The sequence below is a fragment of the Drosophila ananassae genome, chromosome 2R, assembly GCF_017639315.1.
Source record: "Drosophila ananassae strain 14024-0371.13 chromosome 2R, ASM1763931v2, whole genome shotgun sequence".
Classification (NCBI taxonomy): domain Eukaryota; kingdom Metazoa; phylum Arthropoda; class Insecta; order Diptera; family Drosophilidae; genus Drosophila; species Drosophila ananassae.
The window spans coordinates 24,665,918-24,690,053 of NC_057928.1; the positions used below are offsets into that span (position 1 = coordinate 24,665,918).

The 24,136-nt window shown below is 40.3% G+C and overlaps 4 protein-coding genes across 16 annotated transcripts in view; 2 read left to right on the forward strand and 2 right to left on the reverse strand.

Moving 5' to 3' along the window:
• Window positions 1–297: 297 nt before the first annotated feature.
• On the forward strand, window positions 298–13,303 carry LOC6507366 (G-protein coupled receptor 52). Of its 5 annotated transcripts, none has more exons than XM_032454469.2 (5): window positions 298–382; window positions 1,196–1,371; window positions 9,073–10,415; window positions 10,958–11,216; window positions 11,282–13,303. In XM_032454469.2, exons 3-5 carry the CDS (start codon window positions 10,283–10,285, stop codon window positions 11,856–11,858), a joined length of 969 nt encoding a protein of 322 aa, XP_032310360.1. In that variant the 5' UTR covers window positions 298–382; window positions 1,196–1,371; window positions 9,073–10,282; the 3' UTR covers window positions 11,859–13,303. The 5 variants fall into 5 exon arrangements, with proteins under 5 accessions (XP_032310360.1, XP_032310359.1, XP_044570695.1 ...); XM_032454468.2 differs by having other exon boundaries at window positions 304–382; window positions 1,099–1,371; XM_044714760.1 differs by having other exon boundaries at window positions 304–382; window positions 1,169–1,371.
• Window positions 13,301–15,235, reverse strand: LOC6507692 (alpha-tocopherol transfer protein-like). Of its 2 annotated transcripts, none has more exons than XM_014909920.3 (2): window positions 14,875–15,231; window positions 13,301–13,980 (listed from the first exon to the last, which is right to left on the reverse strand). In XM_014909920.3, the coding sequence occupies exons 1-2, from the start codon at window positions 15,177–15,179 to the stop codon at window positions 13,350–13,352; spliced, it is 936 nt and encodes a 311-aa protein (XP_014765406.1). In that variant the 5' UTR covers window positions 15,180–15,231; the 3' UTR covers window positions 13,301–13,349. The 2 variants fall into 2 exon arrangements, with proteins under 2 accessions (XP_014765406.1, XP_001956157.1); XM_001956121.4 differs by lacking the exon at window positions 13,301–13,980 and adding an exon at window positions 14,030–14,745 and having other exon boundaries at window positions 14,875–15,235.
• A 165-nt stretch (window positions 15,236–15,400) lies between these two features.
• Window positions 15,401–16,101, reverse strand: LOC6507691 (probable 28S ribosomal protein S6, mitochondrial). Its single transcript, XM_001956120.4, has 2 exons — window positions 15,901–16,101; window positions 15,401–15,831 (listed from the first exon to the last, which is right to left on the reverse strand). The coding sequence occupies exons 1-2, from the start codon at window positions 15,943–15,945 to the stop codon at window positions 15,433–15,435; spliced, it is 444 nt and encodes a 147-aa protein (XP_001956156.1). The 5' UTR covers window positions 15,946–16,101; the 3' UTR covers window positions 15,401–15,432.
• Window positions 16,102–16,711: 610 nt separating this feature from the next.
• The window catches only part of LOC6507367 (formin-binding protein 1-like), a 35,959-nt gene continuing 28,534 nt past the window's right edge, over window positions 16,712–24,136 (forward strand). For 6 of the 8 annotated variants that reach the window (XM_014909701.3, XM_014909703.3, XM_014909697.3 and 3 more), the window contains exons 1-2: window positions 16,712–16,853; window positions 17,930–18,033. In XM_014909701.3, the coding sequence (XP_014765187.1) occupies window positions 16,841–16,853; window positions 17,930–18,033 (117 nt within the window). In that variant the 5' untranslated portion in view covers window positions 16,712–16,840. Of the gene's footprint in view, window positions 17,233–17,929; window positions 18,034–24,136 lie in introns of all 8 variants that reach the window. The other 2 variants (XM_032454467.2, XM_014909695.3) reach the window with 2 other exon arrangements.

Sequence of the window (24,136 nt, forward strand, 5' to 3'; positions counted from 1 at the left end):
ATGTGCGTTAGGGAGCTTTCAGCTGGCTGGAAAGCTTAGCGTGAAAGTAGGCGAAAGCTCTGGCTCTCTGCCGGAAACAGCCTTTCCATCTCTTAGCCGCCTCTCTTAGCCCTTCCAGCTGACGGTGGCCGCCATTCTCTTGGCCAATTCGTCGGGACGAAGACGGCTCGATGGCCTGCGTTTGGTTGCGAAAAGCGCCTCTCTTGGAGGAAACAGCCTTTCCAGCTCTTATCCGCCTCTCTTAGCCCTTCCAGCTGAAAGTGGTCGAGTTTTTCTTGGCCAAGTTCTCGGGGCGTTCCACTGTTGCCAGTTAGACAGCGAGCGCGTCGCACCTACGCACGCAACGAAAAGTTTGATAGATTCAGCGGCAGCAGCGCGTTCAGTGGTTGTTGTTGTTGTTGTTGGAAACGGTGGAAACACACCCACACAAACACAGACACACACCCGCATCCCATTCAAACACACACCCACACATTGAGAAACACACGCGGCCAGCAAACACACAATTTTCCGCTGGCCAAGGAAAAAAGTTTGTTCAACCTTTTTTGTTTAATTTCGGCCAAAAAAAAAAGAACCATTTCTGAGATATTGGCCAACTCAGATAGAAGAGTGCTTTCAATTAAACCGTGAATATTATGGGGCTAGACTCTAATTGAAAAATCAAGGCGCACACCTGCGCACATGTCTGTGAGTGAGAGTGTCCTGCTGCCTGTTGTGTATCTGTGTGAGTGCGCCTGCCGATGTATGTGTGTTGAAGGCTGTAGCAGAAGCAGAGGCAGCAGCAGTAGCAGCAGCAGCCACGGAAAAGCCAACAAGTAAACCGAGAAATAAATTTTTTCGTCAGGCGAATGAAAACATTGGAAAATCGTCAGCTCAGTGTCGGTGAGCTCTCGTGTGTGTGCGGAAAGCCATGAAAATTGTTTAGCCACAAAAGTTAAAAAACAACAAACTGGCCGTAAATCAAGAAAATGTCTTATAGCCGCCTAATTCCCCTTCAAAATTATCTTATCAAAGTCAAAAAATATAATTTACCATTAGTAATTTACCATAAATGCATGTATTAAAATATTATTTGATCGATTTATTTGCCACAAGTAGTGAAGACAGTCAGGGCGGCATACTTTTGGCGGATATGTATCTAAGCCCAGTCGAACCCACATTTATCTAGATATTTTGAACCTCTTGCCTGTTGCAGCCGAGGAAGGACAAGCAAACAAAGTGATAAAGACAAAGTGTTCATGATAAAATGCAAAAAAAAATATATTCTTAAATATACAAAAAACCCTAAAGGTACTAAATAATTTAAAGATCAACTGGAAATCCGAGCAATGTCACGGCACCAGCCCAAGAAACAAGGATGTCCCGTCTAAGGTGAGTTCGCTTTAATTTGGAGCATCAAGTCGAGCTTTGGCTCCAGACGACGCATCCTACCTCAACATGAAAAAAATATGGGAAGAATCAGGGAGGAGCATAGGCGAAGAGCGAATCAAAACATAAACAACCCCAAAAAGAGCGAAACACAAGAAATACAATATACAAGCTTAAAGGAAGAGTCAGGCAGTATACTGAAAGAAATTTGGGATTATCAGAGGGTAAAAGGTGATCAGAATTTGGTAAAAGGTGGTTTGAAAGAAGGGTTTCTTAAATATTTTCTTATATAAAAAAACTAAACATAAAAATGAGATAAGCTCCATAGCTTACTTCCATAAGTCAATATATTTCTTAAAATATTTTTTAAATTAACCAATAATCTGTAAAGATAGTCCTTTAATAAAATTATTTATATATAAAGGTTTAATAGAATTGTTAAAAGATATAGCACTTATTTAGGCACTTCTTAGAAACCTTTTAAAACTATTTTCCACAAGCTCATAAATATTTATATATATTAATATATATCTCATAAATTAAATGAAATATAATCAAATAAGTAAAGTTATTCTTCTATGAATATTTAGAAAGATTTTATAATTTAATAATAATTCTTTTTTTAGTAGTATAAAATTTATTTTAGTCCTTCCCAAAAAACCCTTGGTTTAAATAATTGTAGGAAACATTTTTTCTCGCTGTGCACTTTTCGCCACTCTTCACTAAACGGAAATGTCGAGCTGCTCTTCTCTTCTCCTCTATTCTCTGCTGATGTACAGATACGAAAATAGGCAAGTCGAGAAAAAAATCAACGAATTTTGTTTGAAAAGCTCAATGCAAAGAACGGCAGCAGCCTCGGGGGATTAGCCAAAGCCAAAGACTTTGCGCAAATACTGAAAAGCTCGAGCTCAGCGCATCATTTTCCACGCAAATTTCGTTTGCGAAAATTTCAATTTATGTGCGGCATACAGGATTTGCAGGATATGTGCTGGCTGTCGCCTGTCGCCTGCACACATGCATACATCAGCCACGATTTTGTGCTCGTATCTCGGTCACACGTTACACGCTTTCCTACTTTTTTTGTTTATTTTGTTTTCCTCGTTTATTGACTTGGCCATTTTATAGGCAATTTGTCTTTTGGCTGGCATCGATAACTTCTGCCATGTGTCATAAAATTGCGCGCCAAGCGACATAACGCGTATCCCCGTTCTTATCCTTATCGGCCAGGAGCGGGCTCAGGCATGGACGCCAAGTTGTTTATTTTGTCGTAAATTTGCCTTCAAGGACACGACAACACCCCCAAAGACCTATCCTTTGCACATGGCCATTTTATCGATCACACAATGGGAAATTTCACACGTTGTCCCACAGGGCTAACAAAGTGGTAGGTGTACGGCGTCCGATGGCGACTTAATTATACTATTACTATACCATATTATAGTATTACGAGGAATACTATTACAATAGGATAGGAGTAGGTACTCCTTTTACAGAGAAAGCATCAAAATATTTTATAATTTAATTAAAGTTTTAATAAAGAAGAGATTATTTCTTTGTTTCCTTCACCTTAGTCTGTAGCCTTAAGTTAAGAAAATAGTTTCTTAATATTTTTTATTACCAACTGCCCATTGTGAAATGGAAAACCTGGTCTTAACAGCGCTCGGCTTTAATTACGTTCGCTGCAATTGGCAACTTCAAGGTCGTTGCCGTCCGTCGCTTGGCCCTTTGCATAATTAAGGGGTAGCTCTTGGGACGCCACCCTTTCTTAGCCACTCGCTGGCAACGCCTTCTAGTGGCTTTTGTTCTTTCTGCCCTGCCGCTGAATAATGCAATTGACGCCGGCGTGTGGGCGCTGACACAGTTGCCATTTTTCACACATGACCGAACGGCCAATCCGACGAGCAACATGCAACATTCAGTCCATGTCCGGCCGAGTGTCGCAGATTTCATAGCATACTCCAAGGCTGGCCGTGGCCGCAGTCTAATTTACATGCCAAATGACGCTCTTCTCGCCAGCTGCCTTACAGTTATGGCCCGTGACGTATAATTGCTTGCCATCCTTTCTTTTCGCCTTTCTTTCAGTGGGGCCTTTGTGTTTCGGGACACGTATTCAATTAGTCCGATACAAAAAAAAAACAAAACGTTGCAGCTGCTGTTGCTGCCACACATTTGCATTCAAGACAGTTACTTGAGTGTGTGCGAGAGTGCACTGAGAAGAATATTTAGTGCTTTAAAGGGCAACAATATTTAACATTTTTATTTTAGAATTTGATGGCTTATAATCCCATGTTTTTGTTAAATATGTACATGTTTTTGAGTGTAGCATCAAGTTGATTAATAATAAGTATAATAAATAGTATAGAAAAAAATCAAGAATTCACATATCACAGAATAATTTCAGACTGCTTTTAATTGGCTCATAAAATCAAGTGATGGTTGTCTTTAAATCTCTTGCTTTTGCTGCACTCCCACGGTATTACGCGAAAAAATTAGTAAAAAATCGAAAAAAAAAATTCACATAATTATTAATTTTATATTGCTTCTTTAAAAATCTTCTCAAAAATTTAACACTTCAAAATATTCATAAAATCATATCGTTTTTGATTTATGACCACAACGTGCTCAGCATTTCGCAAATGATGCTTAGTTTTGCGATGCGGCATTAACGAAAGAAATTCGGGAAAGTAAAGATAAAATGTTCTTCGGCGTCTTTGACAAAAAACAACAAGCAAAAAAGTCGAGACAAACAAAAAGCGTTGCTATAATTAAATGTCTCAAAAGAACAACAAATTTTAATGTACGTATATTTGAATAAAAAGCTATGGAAACTAATCAATACTCTTTAAAAAATAATGTTCTTTATTTAATAAAAACAAGAGAATTTTAAGCCTTCCAAAATGTTGAAAAAATTAATATTTATTATAAATATTAGCCATAAAAAAACTATAATATTTTCAAACTCTTTAAGCAATCAAACGAACCCCAAATAGTTTTCTCATGAAGAGAAAAACAGAACTTAGCCAAATGAATCGAAAACATTGTGGCCACAACGGCCAAGAAAAACAAAACAAGCATTTGGTCGATGGCCGATGACCGGCCTAAATGGACACACCCACTCCCAACAGCCCTATTTCCCGCTCATCCCCCACTTTTCCAGCCCATTTTCCGTCCATAACGTTTCCTTTTCACCTCCTTCACGCAACCACAAATCGCAACCTTCTGTTTGGACTGCGTTGTTTTCCTTTTAGTTCGGACCATCGTCTAATTAGTTGTGGGCTGTGCCCGCCTTGATTTATATGCTTATGATGGGCGTGGCCAGTGGGACTAGTGCCAACTAATTGTCGCCATTGAGCGAGGCAGGTCCTTTCCGCACACTGGGCTTCCCCACCGCGCGTAGTGTTCCCAACAAAAAATATCCATTGCCAGCAGATACGGATTCGGATGCAGATATGTACATCCCAGTCACGGATACGTCGTTAAGTAGTGTGCTTTTGTGCAGCTGCAGCTGACAAATTGCTCAAATGTCACCCAGTCCTTGTGGCCGCCATCTCAATCCCAACCAGACTTGGCAGCTCTTTCAGCGTCAGTTTGCACATTCAGCCAATAAATTGCAAATGAAATACTAGTAACAAGGCAAGGGATATACTTGTACAGAGAGAAAAAGAAGGTGTTAGTACAGGAATTTATTATTTCTAAAATTTTGTAGCCTTCAAAGAGATAAGGCTTAATTCTTTTTAAATATATCAGGTAGGATAGAGTACATATCCTTTAAATAGCATAATATGAGTAAATGTATCTTACTATAACTCAGAGGAAAATAAAATCTGTTTCCTAGGACAGAGATTAGATTTAAATATAGTAAAAAATCTGTAAAAACTTTAAAAATAAATAAATTTAACAAGAACATATTTAGACGCCACTATTTCCCTGAGTGCCTGCTTCAAAACCGCCCCGTCATATCCTCATAAAACACCCCCTTTTGCCATTGGCCTTATCCCTATTTCCCTGCTTATCAATCAGACAGCGAATAACAGCAACAAATAAACAAGTTGCAAGCATTTAAAGCGTGGCAACAACAAGCACTGTGAAGCAGTAGCAGTGGCAGTGGCAGTGGCAGCGTGGCACTGCGGATGACAAATTGATGCATTGCCGTATGGATTGCCCGACTTTGCCGCTGCCTTGGCTGAATGTCAAGTCTCAGCATTGAAACGAATGCCGTGTTGTTGCTGGCGCTGTTTTTTATTGATCGATTGTTCGGTATTTGATTGTGTTTGTGCAAGTGTGAGTGGGTATTTGTGGGGGGCTTATAAGTATGTGGGAGGGGGTGGCGGAGAGCCGGTATCAGGGGCCAATACAATTGTCCTTAGTGCCGCCGAGTGCCGCAAGTCTTATTTATTACGCATACGCCACGTTGCCGCTGGAAGGGCAGACCCATGACTGTGACCTTGCCGATTTTGCTGGAATTCGCAGAAATCAGAAACCAGAAACCCCTTGCAAGCGCCAAAACTCGCTTTCGTACACTTTCACTTTTCGCAGCTCCCTCCCTCCAAGGAGGGAAATCAGAATTAGCGAAGCATCCATGCGATGACAAAAATCCAGAGGGGAATAAAACAATATAAAACTAAACACGCGCACGTCGCCAAGTCGCTATTTGCCCTTGGTAGCTCCACTTTTTCATTCCCCGTTTCCGCCTCTGCCACGCCCCCAATGCCTTCATAAGCAATTCGACGCCCTCGCAACGCAAAATTGGCCCAAATAAAAGCATTGCGTATACGACATGTGGTACGGCGTTTCACAATGCGGTTTATGGCCATAACAGCGGGTAGCACGTGAATTTAAGTTGGCCCAATCACGCACCCCCCGCCGGCATTACATTTTAGGACGAAAAAATATTCAGCACATTTCATAGGGAAATTGGTATTTTTTTATAGCCTTCATCCTTCGGCGAACCTATTATTAGGGCCTTGCCATTACGACATTGCCGAGTTTGTTTCAAGATTGCAATCATAGCCTAGATTTTTGTTTATAAAGGGATATAAAAGTAAAGCTTTAGATAGCTAGATTAGCATTAGAAATTATTGGATATTCTTCATTATTAAGGGGCCAGAAACCCACTTAAAAATATCCTTTTTAGAGAAACTGTTGCTTTTGGGAAAAAGTTAGCAACTTTAATTTTCCTGCAGGCATTTGGGTTGACAAAAGTTTTGCGGCCAAAAGTTTGGAAGCAACAGGCTGCAGGGCACACTGCAAAGTCCTTAAGCCACCGAGTGACAGGAGCTGCCAAGGCTTCAGGTCCCAGGATGCCCCAATGCCCCGACCCACCTACAGGGCCCAGAGATTTTAGCCATATGCGACATTTGACATGCGTAAGCATAAATTATGCATTCGCCCTCCGAGATGCACAAGCAGGTGGCAAACGTAAACAAGACAAATGGAATGGCTGGCAAACATAAAATACCAGCCAAGGTGAGGTCATGCTTATGTAAAGACGCCGCCACGTGGAAGGCGACGATGACGATGACGTGGCACCCACCCGCAGCAGCCTTGCTCCATCCTCCATGCCTCCATGCCTGCTGCCTCCTTGTCCTGCCAACAGCTAACGTCATCAAATGAGTATCCTTCTCGGTGCTACTCAGCCTGCAGCTCGCCTTGGCCTTTGTTGCGGTGTTTCGCAATTTGTTTTAAACTCGTACCCTAGCCAAAAGTGTATTTATAGCGCCCCGAAAGCTTTTCTTGTGCCCCCAACCACTGCACTTGCCACCCTGCCACCTACCTGGCATTTAAATACAAGTATACGGCCGTATTCCGTGGGAAACTCTGTGACATATTCATTGGATTTTCCCATTTTATTGCCTTTCTGTTGCGGTAGGAGTTTCATTTTGTTTTCCAAGTTGGGAAAGACATGCTTGGATTACATATTTGATGGGTTCTAAGGCTGGAGGATCCTCAAAGCAAGAAATAGGCCAGAAAAAAGTTTGGTTTAAACATATAGTTTGATGAGAAACTTCAAGATATTTAATAAAGAGTTACAGAATAGTACTACTGGTATTATAGCCATTTAAAATTATTTTTAAAACAATCTCCCTCAAGATACTCAAATGAATATCCCTTCCTGGCCAACTTCAACCAACAGACCGGAACACACTCCATGCCACTTTTTCTTGCCTTTTTTTTAAACCCAGCCATAATGAGCCGCCTGGCGTCCCAGTGGCAATCAAAATCTCATCAGCTTGTTAGCAGAGCTCCTCTCCTTTCTTCCCCGAAACGAAAAACAATGAAAATATTTACATAATTAATCACAGGACCGCGCTTATTGATTATCCTTTGGAAGAGTGGCCGAGAAAAGGGGGGTTCACTGAACCCATTTCTCATGTCCGGGCCACTCGTTATGAGTGGAGCTTTGGCTCCGGCGCCGGCTCCGGCTCCGGCTAAGTTGGCAGCAATTACAGTTATTTGCCGTAATTGCAGCCCGGACAACGGTACTCGAGTTGATTTGAAATGGTCGTTGTAGGCGGGAAGTCATTTCCACAAACGACATTCCGCGCCGGCCATCATCAGCTGCAGTGGCTTACGTAATGATTGACAATCAGGTGATGGAGCTGGTTTGGTCAAAAGGGTTTCGCACTGACTAGGTGGCCGGTTGGAGAGACTAATGCAATACATTGATATTTATCACCTGGCCAGTGAGTGACTGTCTGGCCCGAAGCGTTACCCAGTTATCGTTAATTAAATTACCAAGTCGAGCGTATTCTGGCGGGGAAGATGGCGCAAATGACAGACTTGTTATCCCGCCCCGCCCACTGATGCCACCACCCGCTTTTAGTGTTTAGAGAAGCCGACCCCCGCTGCCGTCTAATGGCATTTGATAATGGTGTTTGTATTTGTGTTTGTGTCTGCGTGGAAAATGGCACGATGACGTAGTAAATGATGCTGATGGATGTGGATTCAAGAGTGAGTAAGAGGTTCCCATTAGGGGTTGCTAAAAGGGGTCCTTTTATTTCGGTTCTTTAAGAGTTTAAAATATAAAAGTAAATAATTCAAAACTAGGTTGCCCAATGTGATTTTTCTTTCTTTTAATGTTTAAAATTAAAAAAACCTATTAGAAATTATTTATTTACTATTATCTATTTAAAGAATTATAGCATATTCATATATATTTCCAAAAATAAGTATAATAAGCAATAACTCTTAATATAACACTAATATTCGAAGTAATTTATTAAATCTTGAATCAAAAAACTAAACCAGCACCCCTTCTCAGTAGCAGTCCTATTAATACAGCACCGAGTGGGCTTGATCGATGGTACTGGTCCATAAATAGCGCCCAAATGGGATGGGAGAGGAGACTGGGACCCTTGAGATTTTTAACAGTTCCAGGCCCTCGAGAGGCGAACGCAGTTTGAGCAGCAGAAAGTGACAGCTATGGCTCTCAAACTGTGTCAAGTGGCACGGCAAAGTGGGTCATTGCAGGCGGGAAATGTGGGTGAGTGGGACGGAGTGGGGTGGTGGGCGAGGCAGACCATACAGCAGGCAAGTGACGGGCCCAGGATAAGCACGCTTATGTAAAGCGTTTGTGCAGCTAAAAGGCTTTTTCCGCCAGCTGCCGCATGTGGGATAATTTATTGATTGGCTCAAGATGGAAAATTGTGTAAACTATTTATAGAGAGCGCAGAAGGCATTCAATTGTTCCCTTTGTCCTTGCAGATGCGCACAATTAGCTTAAACTGACAGCAGGACAGCGGATGGACTGTGGACATGGAAAGGACGAAGACCTGCTGCAGGAACAACAGCTAGAATTTACAAGCAAAAGGATAATCACAAACACCAAGCAGCGAACTACACAACCAAACAAAAGACACCAACCGACATAACTGAAATACCAAAACTACAGAAACCATAAACGAAATATTTTAAAAACTTAATGTAGCACAACAGAAGCCTTACAAAACAACAAACAATTTGTGCTGTGCTTTAATTATAGTCAGAACTAAAAGAAATCCCGACAAGAACAGCCCGAAAAAAAGAAAGATCTAGATATCTAGAAATCGTGTAATTATTAAATACTAAATAATAATAATCATTATTCTTCCATTTGAGAGTTTGAAATGTGAACATTTTTAAATCCATATTTAAACTATTAGAAAACTATTAATACTTAAAATATATATACAGAGCAAATAACTTGTAATCGTTCGATAAACAATTCATTAGCGTTGTGAAATTAATTAAAATCAAGGAGAAAACCCAAGAACCCGGTTAAAGATCTAACTTTAAACCAATTGTACGCAATTAGTAGATTTTAAACGTCAAGATTTTAATCCAAATTTTAAAAAACGAGCTTCAAACAAACGCTAGGCCGCGCACACCGAACATTATCCTTAACCTTAACCACGGCTGCAGGAGTGGTGTGTTTATACAATCAAGTCGCCCACACGGCGTCGCCAAAAAACCTTTGGCTCAGCGCCAGAAAGTAGGCAGCACAAAATTTATACAAATTCGGCGCCAGCAGGAGAAATAGAAAGGAATACAAAATATACAAAGAGAATAAAAAAAGTGAAAGCAGCGCCAAGGACTCCGACGACCTTCGCGTGTGCAAGCGTCGTTGCACAATAAAGGACGCCACTCACACACACACACACTAACACCTGGAAATACCCACACTAGGACACCGAGACACACTCAGACACACCGGGCACACACACCGACACAGGACAATTGCATGGGCGGCCGCCATGACCGGAAGTGAAGTACGGTCACGTCCACGTCCACTGGCTTTTGCATAACAATCAGCCCGCGAAGGAGCCGTGAAAAAAGGAGGAAAGGACGACGGGGATCCGACGCGTCACAAGTCGGAGAAGGACAATAGCAAGCACTTGCCCAGGAGCGCCACTTTCACCTGCTGCGGGCCGCAAAAATGCAGGAAATGAGCTACCTACAGGATAATTCCAAGCTGGAGGCCCTCACCAAGGCGGTGCTCATCTCCATACTGGGCGTGGCCATAGTCCTGTCCAATCTCCTCATCATCGCCACATATGCCAACTTCAAGGGTACGTAGATTATTTTGGGGTGACAGATTCCACGGTCTAAAGGTTCTATTACAGGCGATTAGGTTTGATTAATATTTATAATGTATTTAACATTTAATATATGAAAGACTTTAATATTATAACCTTTAAAAATCAAGGGTGTAATAATATTTTAACAATAATGGTAGAAGCCACTGAAACACTTCATTAAAGGCATGTTATTTATATTCTTAAACTAATTATTTTTGATTTAGGTTAGGGAAGTGGTTTATAAATTTATAAATAATAGTTTTCAAAAATCTACAACTATACGAAATTTATAATCATAGCTCAAAAGATGTTTGGAATATTTATTCAGCTATTTATTTCTTTTCTTTTTTGTTTCTAATTAGATAATATATTTTAAATACCAAGAGAACTCATATTTTTTGTTTTCTTTTTCAATTGAAAATAACTAATTTTTCGACCTTCCGCATGATAAATGACACCAATTAGAACTCTGATAGCTCAACTATCCCTTTTCAACCTTTTCAAGAAATAGATTAATATTCCTTTTCCTATAGGCCCCACAGAGGTGATTAACTACTACCTCCTATCCCTGGCCATAGCCGATCTCCTGTGCGGACTGCTGGTTGTGCCCTTCTCCGTGTACCCCGCCCTCACCGGAGAATGGATGTACGGGGACATAGTATGCCGCTTTACGGGCTACCTGGAGGTGACCCTGTGGGCGGTTTCCGTGTACACCTTCATGTGGATCTCGGTGGATCGGTATCTGGCAGTGAGGAAGCCACTGCGCTACGAAACAGTCCAGACAAAGACGCGGTAAGCTTAAATCTTATATAATATTTAAGTTCAAACCTATGGAATTTCTTTGAAACTTTTTAAAGGTGCCAATGCTGGATGGTGTTCACCTGGATATCCGCCGCCCTGTTGTGCTGCCCACCCATCCTGGGCTACTCGAAACCGATCGAGAACAATGTGACGCACATCTGCATGCTCGACTGGGGGAACATGGCGGCATATAGCGCCACTTTGGCGATTTTAGTGTTAGGTCCCAGCCTCATTTCGATCGTACACAACTACGGCTACATCTTTGTTATGATGCGTAAGATTAGGTCCGGCGAGCCAATACACGATAAAGAATATGCAACTGCTCTGGCTGAAAATTTATCGAACCCTAGTCATATGATGTCATTCGCATTAGTCTTTGCATTCTGGGTGTCCTGGCTGCCATGGATCTCGTTGCGTCTGTATGAGGTGGTCACGGGCGACGTTATACAAAGTACTCTTATCAATTTCGCCGTCGTCTGGATCGGCATATTGAATTCGTTTTGGAAAATTCTAATCATGACCAGTATGTCGCCTCAATTCCGTATCGCTTTGAGAGTATTTTGCTTAACAATTTGCTGTAAGACTAAGGGCCGTTTGCAAGCAGAGCTAATCGGGTTGGACCCAGATGACTAGAGTTAGATTTAGATTTTCACAATCCCAATAAAGCCCAATATATCCTATCCGAAATCCGTATGATCCTCCAGCCTGCTAAAATATCCGAAATCCTTAAACCTCAATCCAAAATTCAAATTCCTGCAAGTAAAAATTGGTTGTAATCGCATTGAACTCAATCTCTCTCTCTATTAACTAAACACTTACTTGCCTGTTGCCATATAGTTGCATATTTACGGCCCGTTTGGCACTACGCGGCATGCCAATGAAAAGCACCACCACAAATACGTATACAACCACCCAACCACCCAACCACCCAACCACCCAACCACCATACAGCAACATACAGCAACAACACAGCCACACAGACAAGTTGAAAGACATATTCATATTTCTAGAATATAAGACCGTAAGCTAAGCTAAGAGTTTTTAGCGTATCCGATTATGATTGATTGATTGAATTGAATTGAATTGAATTGATTGACGATTGATTATTATTGTGTATTTATGAGCTTATCACATATATACTTGTACTTAAATCTAGCTATATAGTTTAGCAGCGACAATTCTAGACAAAAAATAAAAAAGATAAAAATCCCGCAGCCTTCAGCTGCCATTTCCGTTTCCGGTTTACAGTTCAAACTTGCTAGCAGAAATCATAAGCTACTCGGCTAAGTAACTCTTGAAGCAAAATCTTGATAGCAAGAACATTATCTAAATAATACTTAAGTATATACCTTTTTCAAAGTCCATATTAAGTAGCATTTAGAATTTTACAAGAATTGTGTAGAGTCGATTAAACAAAAAAAAAACAGTTTGCCAAAACTGGACGATAATGGGGCGTCGGGGGAAGACGGATCTTCAGATCTTCGACTAAAGAGACCCAGTCCCAAAAGTTCGAGTATATAAAACTTGTGTAACTCTGCTAAATCAAACCCAAAAACCAAACATTTCCAGTAGTTCTTAGCCATAACTGAATAAAGTAATGAATAGAAAGTAAACTCAATTGTGGGAAGTAAGTGAGATCACGTAATCTAGGCTAGTGTAAAGTTTCGATCGTGGCTAAGTCGGCGGATGCCCCTGAAGGCTCCGACCTGGCCGGGTGCCCAACAGACTGTTGCAATTTTGCCTAGTTCCCTTAGTGGGTTAAATTCAGTTTCCCAGGCCCGGCCATTCGGAGGATCCAGTGGGTATCCATCCATTTGTGTGTTTGTTGTTATATATCGTTGATCTCATCACATATTATCCGCAAACATGCCAAATGCGAACGATAACGAAACATTGTGTATATTTTGTTGTTGTACATTTCATTGACGATCTTTTGTACATTTAGTTTTTAATTAACTTACACACCAAAGCAAGTGTTATCGATTTTTAAGCGTAAGAAAATTGTTAGCAGACAGATCGGTCGTTCGGCGAAAAATATAAACGAAGAAAATAAATGCAGTAAATAAATGAAAAAATTACGATAAAAATGGGTTCTTTTATTTAACTCATTCGGCCTATAACCAGTTAGTCTACGATAAGCTTCCTGAAGGACCCTTCGATTCCGAACAGGCCCTCAAAGTCGATGGGCTTTCCGGGGCGGAGACTTTCATCGGTTCCGTGATTGGCATTGGCCCGGAAGTAATCGGAGTAGGCGTCCAGTTTCTTCTCCCACTCCGCCACTATTTCCGCCGTAGAGCCGTTCTCGCCGCCATACTCCTTGGGCAGGTACTTCAGGGGAATCTGTTCGGTGAGCAGACCCATCTTGTTGCCGTGCACGAAGAGACGTCCCTGCATCTTCTTGGTCATCAGGGGCTTGAACATGTTGAACATCTGCTCGAAGCCAGTGATGGTGTTTATAAAGTGCTGGGATTTCAAGCGTATTGGGAGAGCCTCTTCCGAAAAGACTGTAAACTTCTTGGCCATGGACGGAGTCATCTGGAACAGGTGAGCGGCGGTGGCGTCCTTCAAGTCCATTACAAAGACCACGCCGTTGATGACGGCATGGTCGTCCTCCATAATGGCTATTTCCTGCATGGCCTGGGCCACCTCCATGCACTCCAGGATGGTGTACTTCTCAACGGGAACCATTCCCATCCGCCAGATGCCAATGCGAGGTCCATTCTCATTCAAGGGAGTTGGCAGATAAATGATTGCTCTGCAAAGTACACAAAGTTATCATCATATCATCTAATAATTTACGAAAAAATAGACAATTTTTTAAGGCGATAATGTATCATTTATATCCTGAATTCTGGGCAAGGAAGAAACAGTTTTTTGTGGAAATTAAACCTAATCTACATTGAGTTTCCGGAAGGAACCTTCGCTGCCAAATAAGCCCTCAAAGTCGATGGGTTTTCCGGGGCGGAGGCTCTCGTCAGTGCCATATTCCGAGCTTGAGTTGAAGAACTCGGTGTATTCATCGAATTTCTTCTCCCAAGCTGCCACCAAATCCGGCGCGGATCCATTCTCGCCACCGTACTCCTGTGGCAAGTATTTCAGGGGAACCTGGTCTGTGAGAAGACCCATCTTGTTGCCATGCACGAATAGGCGCTCCTGCATCTTCTTGGACATCATTGGCTTGAACATATTGAAGACTTGCTCGAAACCGGTGATCGTGTTGATGAAATGCTGGGCTTTGGGCCGCAGTGGAAGGCCCTCCTCCGAGAAAACCGAGAACTTCTTGGCCATGGACGGGGTCATCTGGAACATATGTCCAGCCGTGGCATCCTTCAGATCCATGATAAAGATCAGCCCATGGACATTGGCGTAGTCATCCTCCATAATTGTAATCTCCTGCATGGCCAGCGCCACCCGCATGCATTCCAGGACATGGTACTTGTCCGCCGGACAAAGGCCCATCCGCCAAATTATAATGCGGGGTCCGTTCCCATTCAAGGGTGTTGGCAAAAAAAGTATCGACCTATTAGAATAGAACTCTGCTAATAAAATACTTCCCAAGTATGCTATTATTTGAGGATAAGATAACGTGTATCTTAATGATATCTGATTTTTATCGCCTTAGTTACTCGATGACTTTCCCAATGCTTACCCCGTCTTGTGAATCTCCCGGAACTTGCCCTCCGTGGTGCTGGTAACTTGAAAGTAGTCCGGATACTTGGTACGAAGTGTGTAGAATTTGTCCAGCTTGGACTTGGCTCGCTCCAAGCTGAACTTGCATCCGCGGAGAAAGGCCACCAGAAACTGATCATCCATACGGGGATTCAAGTGCGGTTGCTGTTCGATCCACGCCTTGAAGGCCTGCAGATCGGCCTCCAGACGGTCAGGATCCTCCTTCAGCTGCTCGACGGCCGCTTTTTGCAGCTCCGGCGTGAGTGGACGAATTTGCGGTGCCATTTTCAGACGCACAAGTGGACTCTTCAACGTTTCTTAGGGCACTACTTGGCCAATCTACGTTCTATTGATGGTCGAATTTTATGGGGCTTTATCAATTCCTGATAAGGGCCCGATTGGCGCTCATAAACTAAACAAAGACGAGCAGTGTGCGCATGATAACGACAGTATTTCATTCGAATCGCGAGAATTAAAATAGTCAAAACTGAGGGCTTCCCTCCTTATCATTTGAAAACATAACGAACTTTTATTAGGTTTACTTCTGGAATGGATAGTAGTCCAGCCCAGAGTTGTAGTTGTATTTTTTCTTTTGGTTCTTTTTGGCGGCTTCGATGAGCTGTTGGACATCCTTCCGGTATGCGGGCGGCAGCATCTCCTCGTGCAGGGTGCAAGGCTGTTGTTCGGGCTCCTCCAGCTTGAAGATATAGCGGCGGATAATGTCTATGTCGCGGCCGAACTCCTCCTTCAGGTCGGCTATTTTCGTCGGCGCCGTGTCGAAGGCAATTGTGAAGTGTGTGCCCTCGCGGTGTACCAGGCCGTCCTCGCTCACTTTGTGGGGCAGTGCTCGAGATCCCATGTTTTCCAGCTTCCGGATTATGCCTCCCTTGTCCAGTATAGATTCTGCGGTTCGCTTAATAACCGACATAAGTTCGTTCTAATCGTAAATCCAGAATTATTTTTTATTTTTATATAACAAGGTATGTATGTTTTCTTTCCAACTTACCCGCGGCAATTGGCGCAGCACCAACGCTAGTTCGTAAGAAGGCATCTTGGCTGCTGGACTTAGTAAGCCGATTATAAACTTTAATTATATATTTCGGGATAAAAGTTTATATTTCTAATTCATAAATAAAAATTAGGGAATAGGTTTGTTGTTCCACGAGTTGACAGTGTTAGAAATCGCTGTAGGAACATATGTTTCTGTTAACAGAAAAAATGTCAGTGTCTAAAAGTACCGAATATGTTAACTGATGCGGAATAGTGAAAAATGGAACACGGGAAACAAATATCAGATTTTAATTAATTTAATATTTAGCCAACAAATTGAAGTAAATTTTGGGAAATATATTTAAGGTTCCTTATTAATTTGAATGGAAATAAGGTGCGGAGCTAGTTCACAAGCAAGTTCGTTCAACAAGTTCCAATTAACAGAGATCCTCTGCAACATATAAGCGCTAATATTTAACCGATAATAATAATATTTAACCTCTTATTGAAAAAGATGTGGGCTCTGCATTTATTATTATTTGTTGAGAATTTATAATTGGTAAAATTGAGAGCCATGGTTCATAATAAAAACCCCGAATAAGAATTCGGATTTTATTAGTAACCGGTTCATGTTACCGGTTCGTAGTGCGCCAACACCATCTTAATACGACCGACAGAAATAAGTTTATTTGGCGAATAAAAGACACAATATTTTAGTAAAAAAAAAGTAATATTAAACACATTTTAGGGTTGCTAGAAATTGGTTGAATCCAACAGTATCGATATGTCCCTAAGAAATCGATGAAATATATCGAAGCTCTTAGCGATACAACCATTATTGCCATCCCTAACATATATATATAAACAAAAAAGAATTTTTGAGGCCGAAGGTACATCGTCGCGGATAGTCAGCGGATTGTTTTTCGTTTTCGCTTTTCGCACGCCCAGAGAAACAAATGCTTGCGTTGTGTGAGTGCGGGGTACCTGTGTGTGTTGTGTCGCCAATTTATGACGCATGCCGAAGTGCAAGCGCCCATTAAACACCAAGCAATTGTGGGGAAAAGGCAAAAAAAAGAAGAAATGCATTTTAGATGCCAGAATCGCGGGCGGAAAAGTACATAAACCGAAAACCGATACCCTCGGGTGGAATATACAAAAACGAAAAACGAAGAAAAAAAAGAGTGCGTGCACTCGGTAATTGTGTTTCTTATGCGTGTGAGACCTCTTAGAAGTTCGAAAAAATTGGTTAAATCTACAAAATAAAGTAGAAATTTTAAGTGTTGTTAATTATTCAGAACCATTGTATTAGGCCAAAATAGATTTTAAGTCTAATATTGTCAAAATTAGTGTAAGATCTCATTTCTCAAACTCTCAAACATGAGTTTCTCGTATTAAGTTTAAGTTAAGAGTGTATGGGAGTTTAAGAGCCCAATAAAACTTCAAGCTGAATAATAGAAAAAACAAAAATTTTCATCTCTCTTAAAAAATTCTCTTTTTTCTAAGAGCCAAATAAAATTTCAAGCTGAATAAAAAAAAAAACAAAAATTTTCATCTCTCAAATTTTTTTCTCTCAAAAAAAATTCTCTCTTTTCTGCAGAGCCCTCGAAATGTGGCAACGCCAAAAAGCGCCCTCTCCAGAGGCTTCAAGATCTGGCAACCCGAATGAGGGGAAAAAAGGAGGAAATTTTTTTTAGTTATAAAATTTTAGCAAGCTAAAAAAAATAATTGTTATTTTCTACTTTTTTCCGCCTTAAATTTGTGCAATACGATTTGTTGTATCGCGCGTCATTTACCAAAAACAACAACTATAAAATTAATTAACCTTTGCGGGAAATGTAAAAAAAAAAAAATAAGAAAAATAACCAAAAAAGCAAACAGAAATTCTCATATTTTTCTTCTTTTGCTCCTCCTTCTTCTCCTCCCATGCTTCTTCTTCATTATCTCTATCTCTCTCGCTCGCTCGCTCGGTCTGTGGATTACATTATCTTCGTTTTGTGGATTATTATAACAACAACAACAACAACGATAACAATAACAACAAACAGTGGCAAGCGGATCTAGAAGAAGCAGCTATAGCAGCAACAACAAACTGGCCGAGTCGGAAAACGCAGCGCAAAACTCCAACATGAGTTGGGGTACTGAGCTATGGGTAAGTTTTTATTTTTTTTTTATAATTTTTTTTTAGATTTTATTGGATATATTACTGGATTTATGTAGGGGGTTCTTAAAGAGTGGGATATACCAAATTTTAGCCATTTCTGACCAGCTATTCCTGAGTTATGGGTGGGATAATAATATATTTCCTTTAATTTTGATGGATATATGTATGTCTGGTTTTATGTTGTGGGTTATGAAAGAGCTTGGTATACCAAATTTGATTAATTTCTGACCAACTAGTCCTGAGTTATGGGTAGAATAATATATCATCCCTTAAATATTGATGGATATCTCTCAGGTTTCATGTTTGGCGTTATTAAAGAGTGGGGTATACCAAATTTAAGCCATTTCTGACCACCTAGTCCTGAGTTATGGATAGGATAATAATATTTTCCCTTAAAAATCATCTTCTAATTGGATAAACAACACTTTCTTATTAAATCTCAATTAATTACAATGTCATGTGCTACTTATTGGATGAATTTTACAAATTGTTTCCCATAATCCCAAAGTGCAGGCAAAAATAAAATACTTCAAGAACCCGCGCTTAAACCATGTCTCTACCCGTCCCTGTCTTTCTCTCTCGATAGCTCCCTCCCGCTCTGGAACTTGAAATTTTATTAAAAAAAAAAAAAAAAAATAAAAAACTGGTTTTGCGGGTTTTATGTAAATTGCTGGGGCTGCCATATGAGCCCCAACAGCGTGTGCCCCAAAGCGATATATATTTCTCGGATATATAATATAGTGTTTTTGTAGAGTCGTGAGTTCTGCTGTTGGAGGAGACCCCATTCCGGCGAGTTTCTGCATTTTTAGCTCCAACTTGGACAGCTGTTTCTTATAGAAAAATATTTATCCAACGCCCTTTTAAAAGCTTACCTGTCTGCGGGGATTAAAAAATAGAAAAAAAATAGAGAATCAGAGACAGAATTAGAGAAATTTTTAGCCAACTCAGCTGCTTTTTTTCCGCCTCTTTAGATACGAATTTCAATTCAGTTCGGATATCGATGGATTTTATCCGGGGGTAGTTTTTGGAACAGAACAGAACCAGACCAGACCAGAGACAGCAGCCGGCACACCCTCGAAAGGTGTCTGGCTGTAGGGGTTGTGTGTGTTTCGTAGGCGGCAGAGGCGGTCTCCCGATGCAAAAGGACCAAAAAATTGCACGTCTAGACAACATTTTGCAATCTATTTGTAAGCATTTTTTCTCCACTCTTTTTTTCCCACAGTTTTTTCGCAGTAGTAGTTTTTGGCCAAGTGCTTGTCTACCGGATTTGCATGCAGCTTAGGTTAGGCTCTTAGCCAGAAAAAAACTACAAAAAAACTGTGCAATAAATGCAGCTGAAAGTTGGCAAAAAAATTAAATAAAAAGATAAAAAGCAAATAGTTTTGAACAGAAAATTGTTTCCCAGAAACTGTGTCCAAAGTTCAGGAAACTATAAAGTAAATCACAACTCCAATAGCTAGAAAAAATATTTATTTAAGAATAAACATAGGTTGTACTAATTGTTTATTGGGGGAATTCTTGAGGAATTTCTTGTGAGAAAAAAAAGACGCTTCTTTCTTGGTTTTGTGACCAAAAACATTGTTAAGGGGGTCTTCTATTATAAAGACCCGATTATCAAGAAATTTAATAAAAATAATGAATAAAAAATAAGTGTTTGATATTTTTATATTACTAATTTTATTTTAATTTGTTTATTTATATTTAAGGAATATAAAATGAATGTCTCTAACGCAGAAAACAAAATAAAACCTAAAATAAATATAATTTTTCCATAAAATAAGGCTATCAGAAACAAAATTGGATTTTGTTCACTAATTTTTAACCTTTTAAAAATACAAAAAAATTGCTTATTTTTATTTTTTGTTAGTTTGTGCGACAAAAAGATTTTTATGGAATATTTATGCCGCTTTTCAAGAAATTAGTTATATTTTAAGAATGGGCAATAAAAATATCTTTTTAAAAGTATCAGAAATTTTCGAGAAAAATTTAAATTTTTAAAGTTAAAGTCCTAGTACTAAAAAGGTTATAACTTTGATTCATAGTTAAAATAAAAAAAAAATAATAATCCTTTTAGGGAGATTTTCTTGAACATCTAAACTATAGGATTATGAACAAATTTTATTTAATTTTCTCAAATTGCTAGACTAGAAGACCCCCTTAAGAGTTGTTTTCTTTTTTCTCCACAACTTTGTTTAATGATTCATGAAGGCTGGAGTTTAAAAAAAATCAAGTTTTCGACTCAATCACGGAGCATTGTTTGGCGAAGAAGAATTGCGAAAATCGGTAGCCAAATATTGTTATTATTTATGACCATAACTGTGTTTTCAAGTGATTTGCATAAGCGATAATGGAAATAAAGGAAATAGAAGAAGTAGAAGCACTCGATATGCCACTTAACCCAAAGAAAGTGTAACCAAGCGGGCCTGGAAAGCGCGTCCGAAGCGCCACGAAGAAATTAAAAAACGCCAAGCCGAGTAACAATATTGTATGTTTTTAATGCAAAAATCATAGAGCCGAGTGCCTCCTCCGATTTCTTGGCTCTAATAAGCGATCGAGCGCGTGGCTAAGCGGGTCACTTGCGGGCCTGCAAGCGGCACTTTCTTTGCATTTTTTTGGTTTTATGAACAAAATTTTCACTTTAATTAAATTTAAAGCATGCGCCGGCCCCTCAAGACTCACTGCTTTGCATATTTATGCAAAAATAAGTAGGCTCCCACTAAAAATTACATTAAAAAGAGTCTATTTTTTAAGTATTTATTTCGGAATTTGAGTGGCCTGTGGTTTGGGTTTTGTTTTTGTTTCAATTTGAGTTTCTTTTTTGGGAAACAAACGCGCCCACGTGCCTTCTGTTTAGCTCTCTTTTTAGATTTTCCCCACGAGTTTAAAAATAGTTTGTCTTCTGTAATTGGAAGTCGGCAGTTTTCATCAAATTTTAAAAGTTATTTGTCAAAATTGTATTATTTAAGAGGTCTTGTAGGTCTTATAGCCCTTGTAACCCCAGAAATTAGCCTCAAAGGGAGACTCCCTCTCCAGACCTGACTCCTCCACTTTCAAGCGTTCAATGCCATCCCCGAGAGCAGCTGTTTAATGTTTGATCTCGAGGCTCTGTTTAAATAAAATGCTTTTCATGCACTTCCCTTTTTCTTCTCATGACACTGAAGGTCTTAAGAGAAAGCACACTAACCCCAGCAATTAGCAAAAAAAAAGATCTCTTCAGATTCATCTTTTTATCGAGTTACTAGTGGGGGGAGGCTAAAAATATGTCCAGCGACAGTCGGGGCCATAAACAATGTTTATGTGGCTGGGGTGTGGACACACTGTTGCCAGGAACTGCCGGAGTTCTGCCTCGTAAAACACCAAAAAACTAGACTCGTAGCTCGTATATCTTTTCGCAGCAGGTCATTCCGAAGTGTGGGAGGGAGATCTGGAACTGGAACCTGGGGATGATTGCTTTTCCATTTTTCTATTTCTAATGTAACGTGTCGGCCATGATTGGAAGTCTCGCGCCAGGCGCCACCCTTCTCAAGACTGCACTTGGCTTTCCTTGAAGGTCGAGGCGAGGTGGGAGTGTCAGGACATCCCCCAGACAGTCGGTTTGGACTCTCGCTCAAGGCCATGTCCTGCCCTGCCCTGCCTTGGCCCTTGAAGCTGCTTCACTTCCTTCAAGAAAACGCACCCTATCTGGATCTGATTCGGTCTCTTATCGATTTTTTCTCACTTGTCTGCCTTTCAATATGTCCCTGAATCGGAATAGTTGGGATTTGGCTGACTTGTCCGCCCCAGGGGGTTGCGAAAATATTTTCTTTCGCTGATTTTTATGGCAACCGGATGCCAAGATTTCAGAACATTTTGGCGGCAATCCAGAGCTGACTAAGCGATCGTTTCAAGTGAAGTGAAGCTCTGAACAGTAGTATCTGACATTCTTTAGATACCTCCGGCCATCCAAGTCCTGCCTGATTGCCAATTCCACTCACATCAGCCTGAAAAGTGGCGTCTATCGACTTCAGTAGCCTTCAGCCAGATTGTGCCGCCCGAATGCTAAGCAGTCTGGCCATTGCAGAAAGAAACCTTTTTAAATGCAAATTGCAGCCGTTGGAGATTGAAATTAAAAATTGTATGCCTGCCAGAGTGCCCCATGCCCCACATGCGAGTTATTATTTACTTTTCTTGGATAACTTGAACATTTCAGAGATAAGTCTCTGGAAGTGAGTTTATGAATCTGGAACACCAACTTCCTTTTCTCAGAAGCCCGATAATATGCTATATACTAAAGATATATGAACAAGAATGCATAAACAACTAAAGTTTAGACTTGAACAGAATTTGTTGAAATTATAAAATAAATATTTCATATGCAAGCTGCGATAAACACTCCAGGCTGCCTTGGCCAGGCCGCTCCAAAACAAATCGATTGCCGCCTGCCATTGGCATGAATCAGGGGAAGCTGTTTTGTTTACAAATTCAGCTGCTGAATCAGCAGGTGAACAAAAATCTCAAATAGTTTTGGTTTTAAAGCCAATCAGCATAATTATTGGCAAATTTTTCGCTGGAACTTAGCAGAAGTGTGTGTCAGAAGGGGACTTATCAGCAGCGAGTGAGTGTGACTAAAGTCTAAACCTGTTGCTGGTCACATAATTCTATAGCTAGGCTAGGGACAGGTGACAAAAAATCCCTGGCAGAGCTTATTACGGCTCATATTATCAGTCGGAAGTAGGGGGATTGCCGGGCTATCAGAGAGGGGAGATATCAGTATTCCCTACCAGGGAGGAACCAGGGAACTAGGGAGGTATTTTAATCAAATATTTGTTATAAAGGGCAGTAAAATGGTGTAGGTTTCGAAATATTTGTAAATATAATAAAGAATAAAAGAGTATAATAGTTACTGTACTAATTGTAAGTGGAAATAGAGGTCTAGATAGTATAGTCTCAGAAGTATAGTCTAATAGCAGTAGCAAGAGTTGAAGTAGTAGAAAAAGTAGTAATAGTAGTCTATATATAGACTATACAGGGTGCGTACGGTATTTGAGGACATATTGCTGTTAAAACTAAATTGTTTGTATTTTTAACAAAAGTAATTGTAATTCATTCAAATTTTTACAGCAAGTTAATTGATACTTAAACTAAACAATTATTCAATAAAACCCCCGTTCGCTGCAATTACAGCTTCAATTCTCGATCGGAAACGTTTACATGCCCGAATTAGATGATCCTTATTCATTTCGGGCATTGCTTTGGCAATACTAGTTCGAAGGGAAGCAACCGTGTTGTGAGGGTACTTATTGGTGTCCCTTTCAAGTACGCCCCATACGTAGTAATCCAAAGGATTAAGATCCGGTGAGCTAGGTGGCCACAAGTGTGGGGTAACGTGGTCATCCGGACAGTCAGGATGTTTTAATTTGTTCAAAAGTCGTTTTGCACGAATTAATCGCTGATCCTGAGTTTGTGCTGACATAAACTGACCCCTACGCATCACATAAGATTTGTACCGGAGGTCTTCGTGGACAATTTTCCGGATTAAACCCTCAGAAACGTTGAGGTCCCTAGCGACGGCCCTCATGGACTTGGAAGGGTCCAGGTCAACAGTATCCTGAACTTGTTCAATAAATTTTGGTGTTTTCACACAATCTGAACGTTGTTCGTGCTTTTTACGCTTTCCAGTGCTTTTCACATTCCCACCAGATGATTGCAACTCTTGACGAACTTTATAAACGAATGATCGGGCGACTTTCAAAAATGTGCTTATTTCAAGATCGCTGTGCTCTGCGTGTAAAGCAACGATAACCGCATGTCTTTTCATTTCTTGAGTTAGAATATTGTCCTCCATTGTTAATCTAAAAAGAATAAAAAGATCACAACACTAGGTACAAAATGGCAGCCTCATATATCAATGTCCTCAAATACCGTACGCACCCTGTATGATGTAGTATAATTGTTTCATAATGACACTCTCTATATAAGATATATAAGAAGGAGGTTTAGGTAGAAGTTTATAATAAGAAGTAGGCTAAGAATATAAAAAAGATTAAAAGAGTATAATAGTTCTATGCTCACAATAAGTGAAAATAGAGGCTATAGTCCAATACCATGAGTA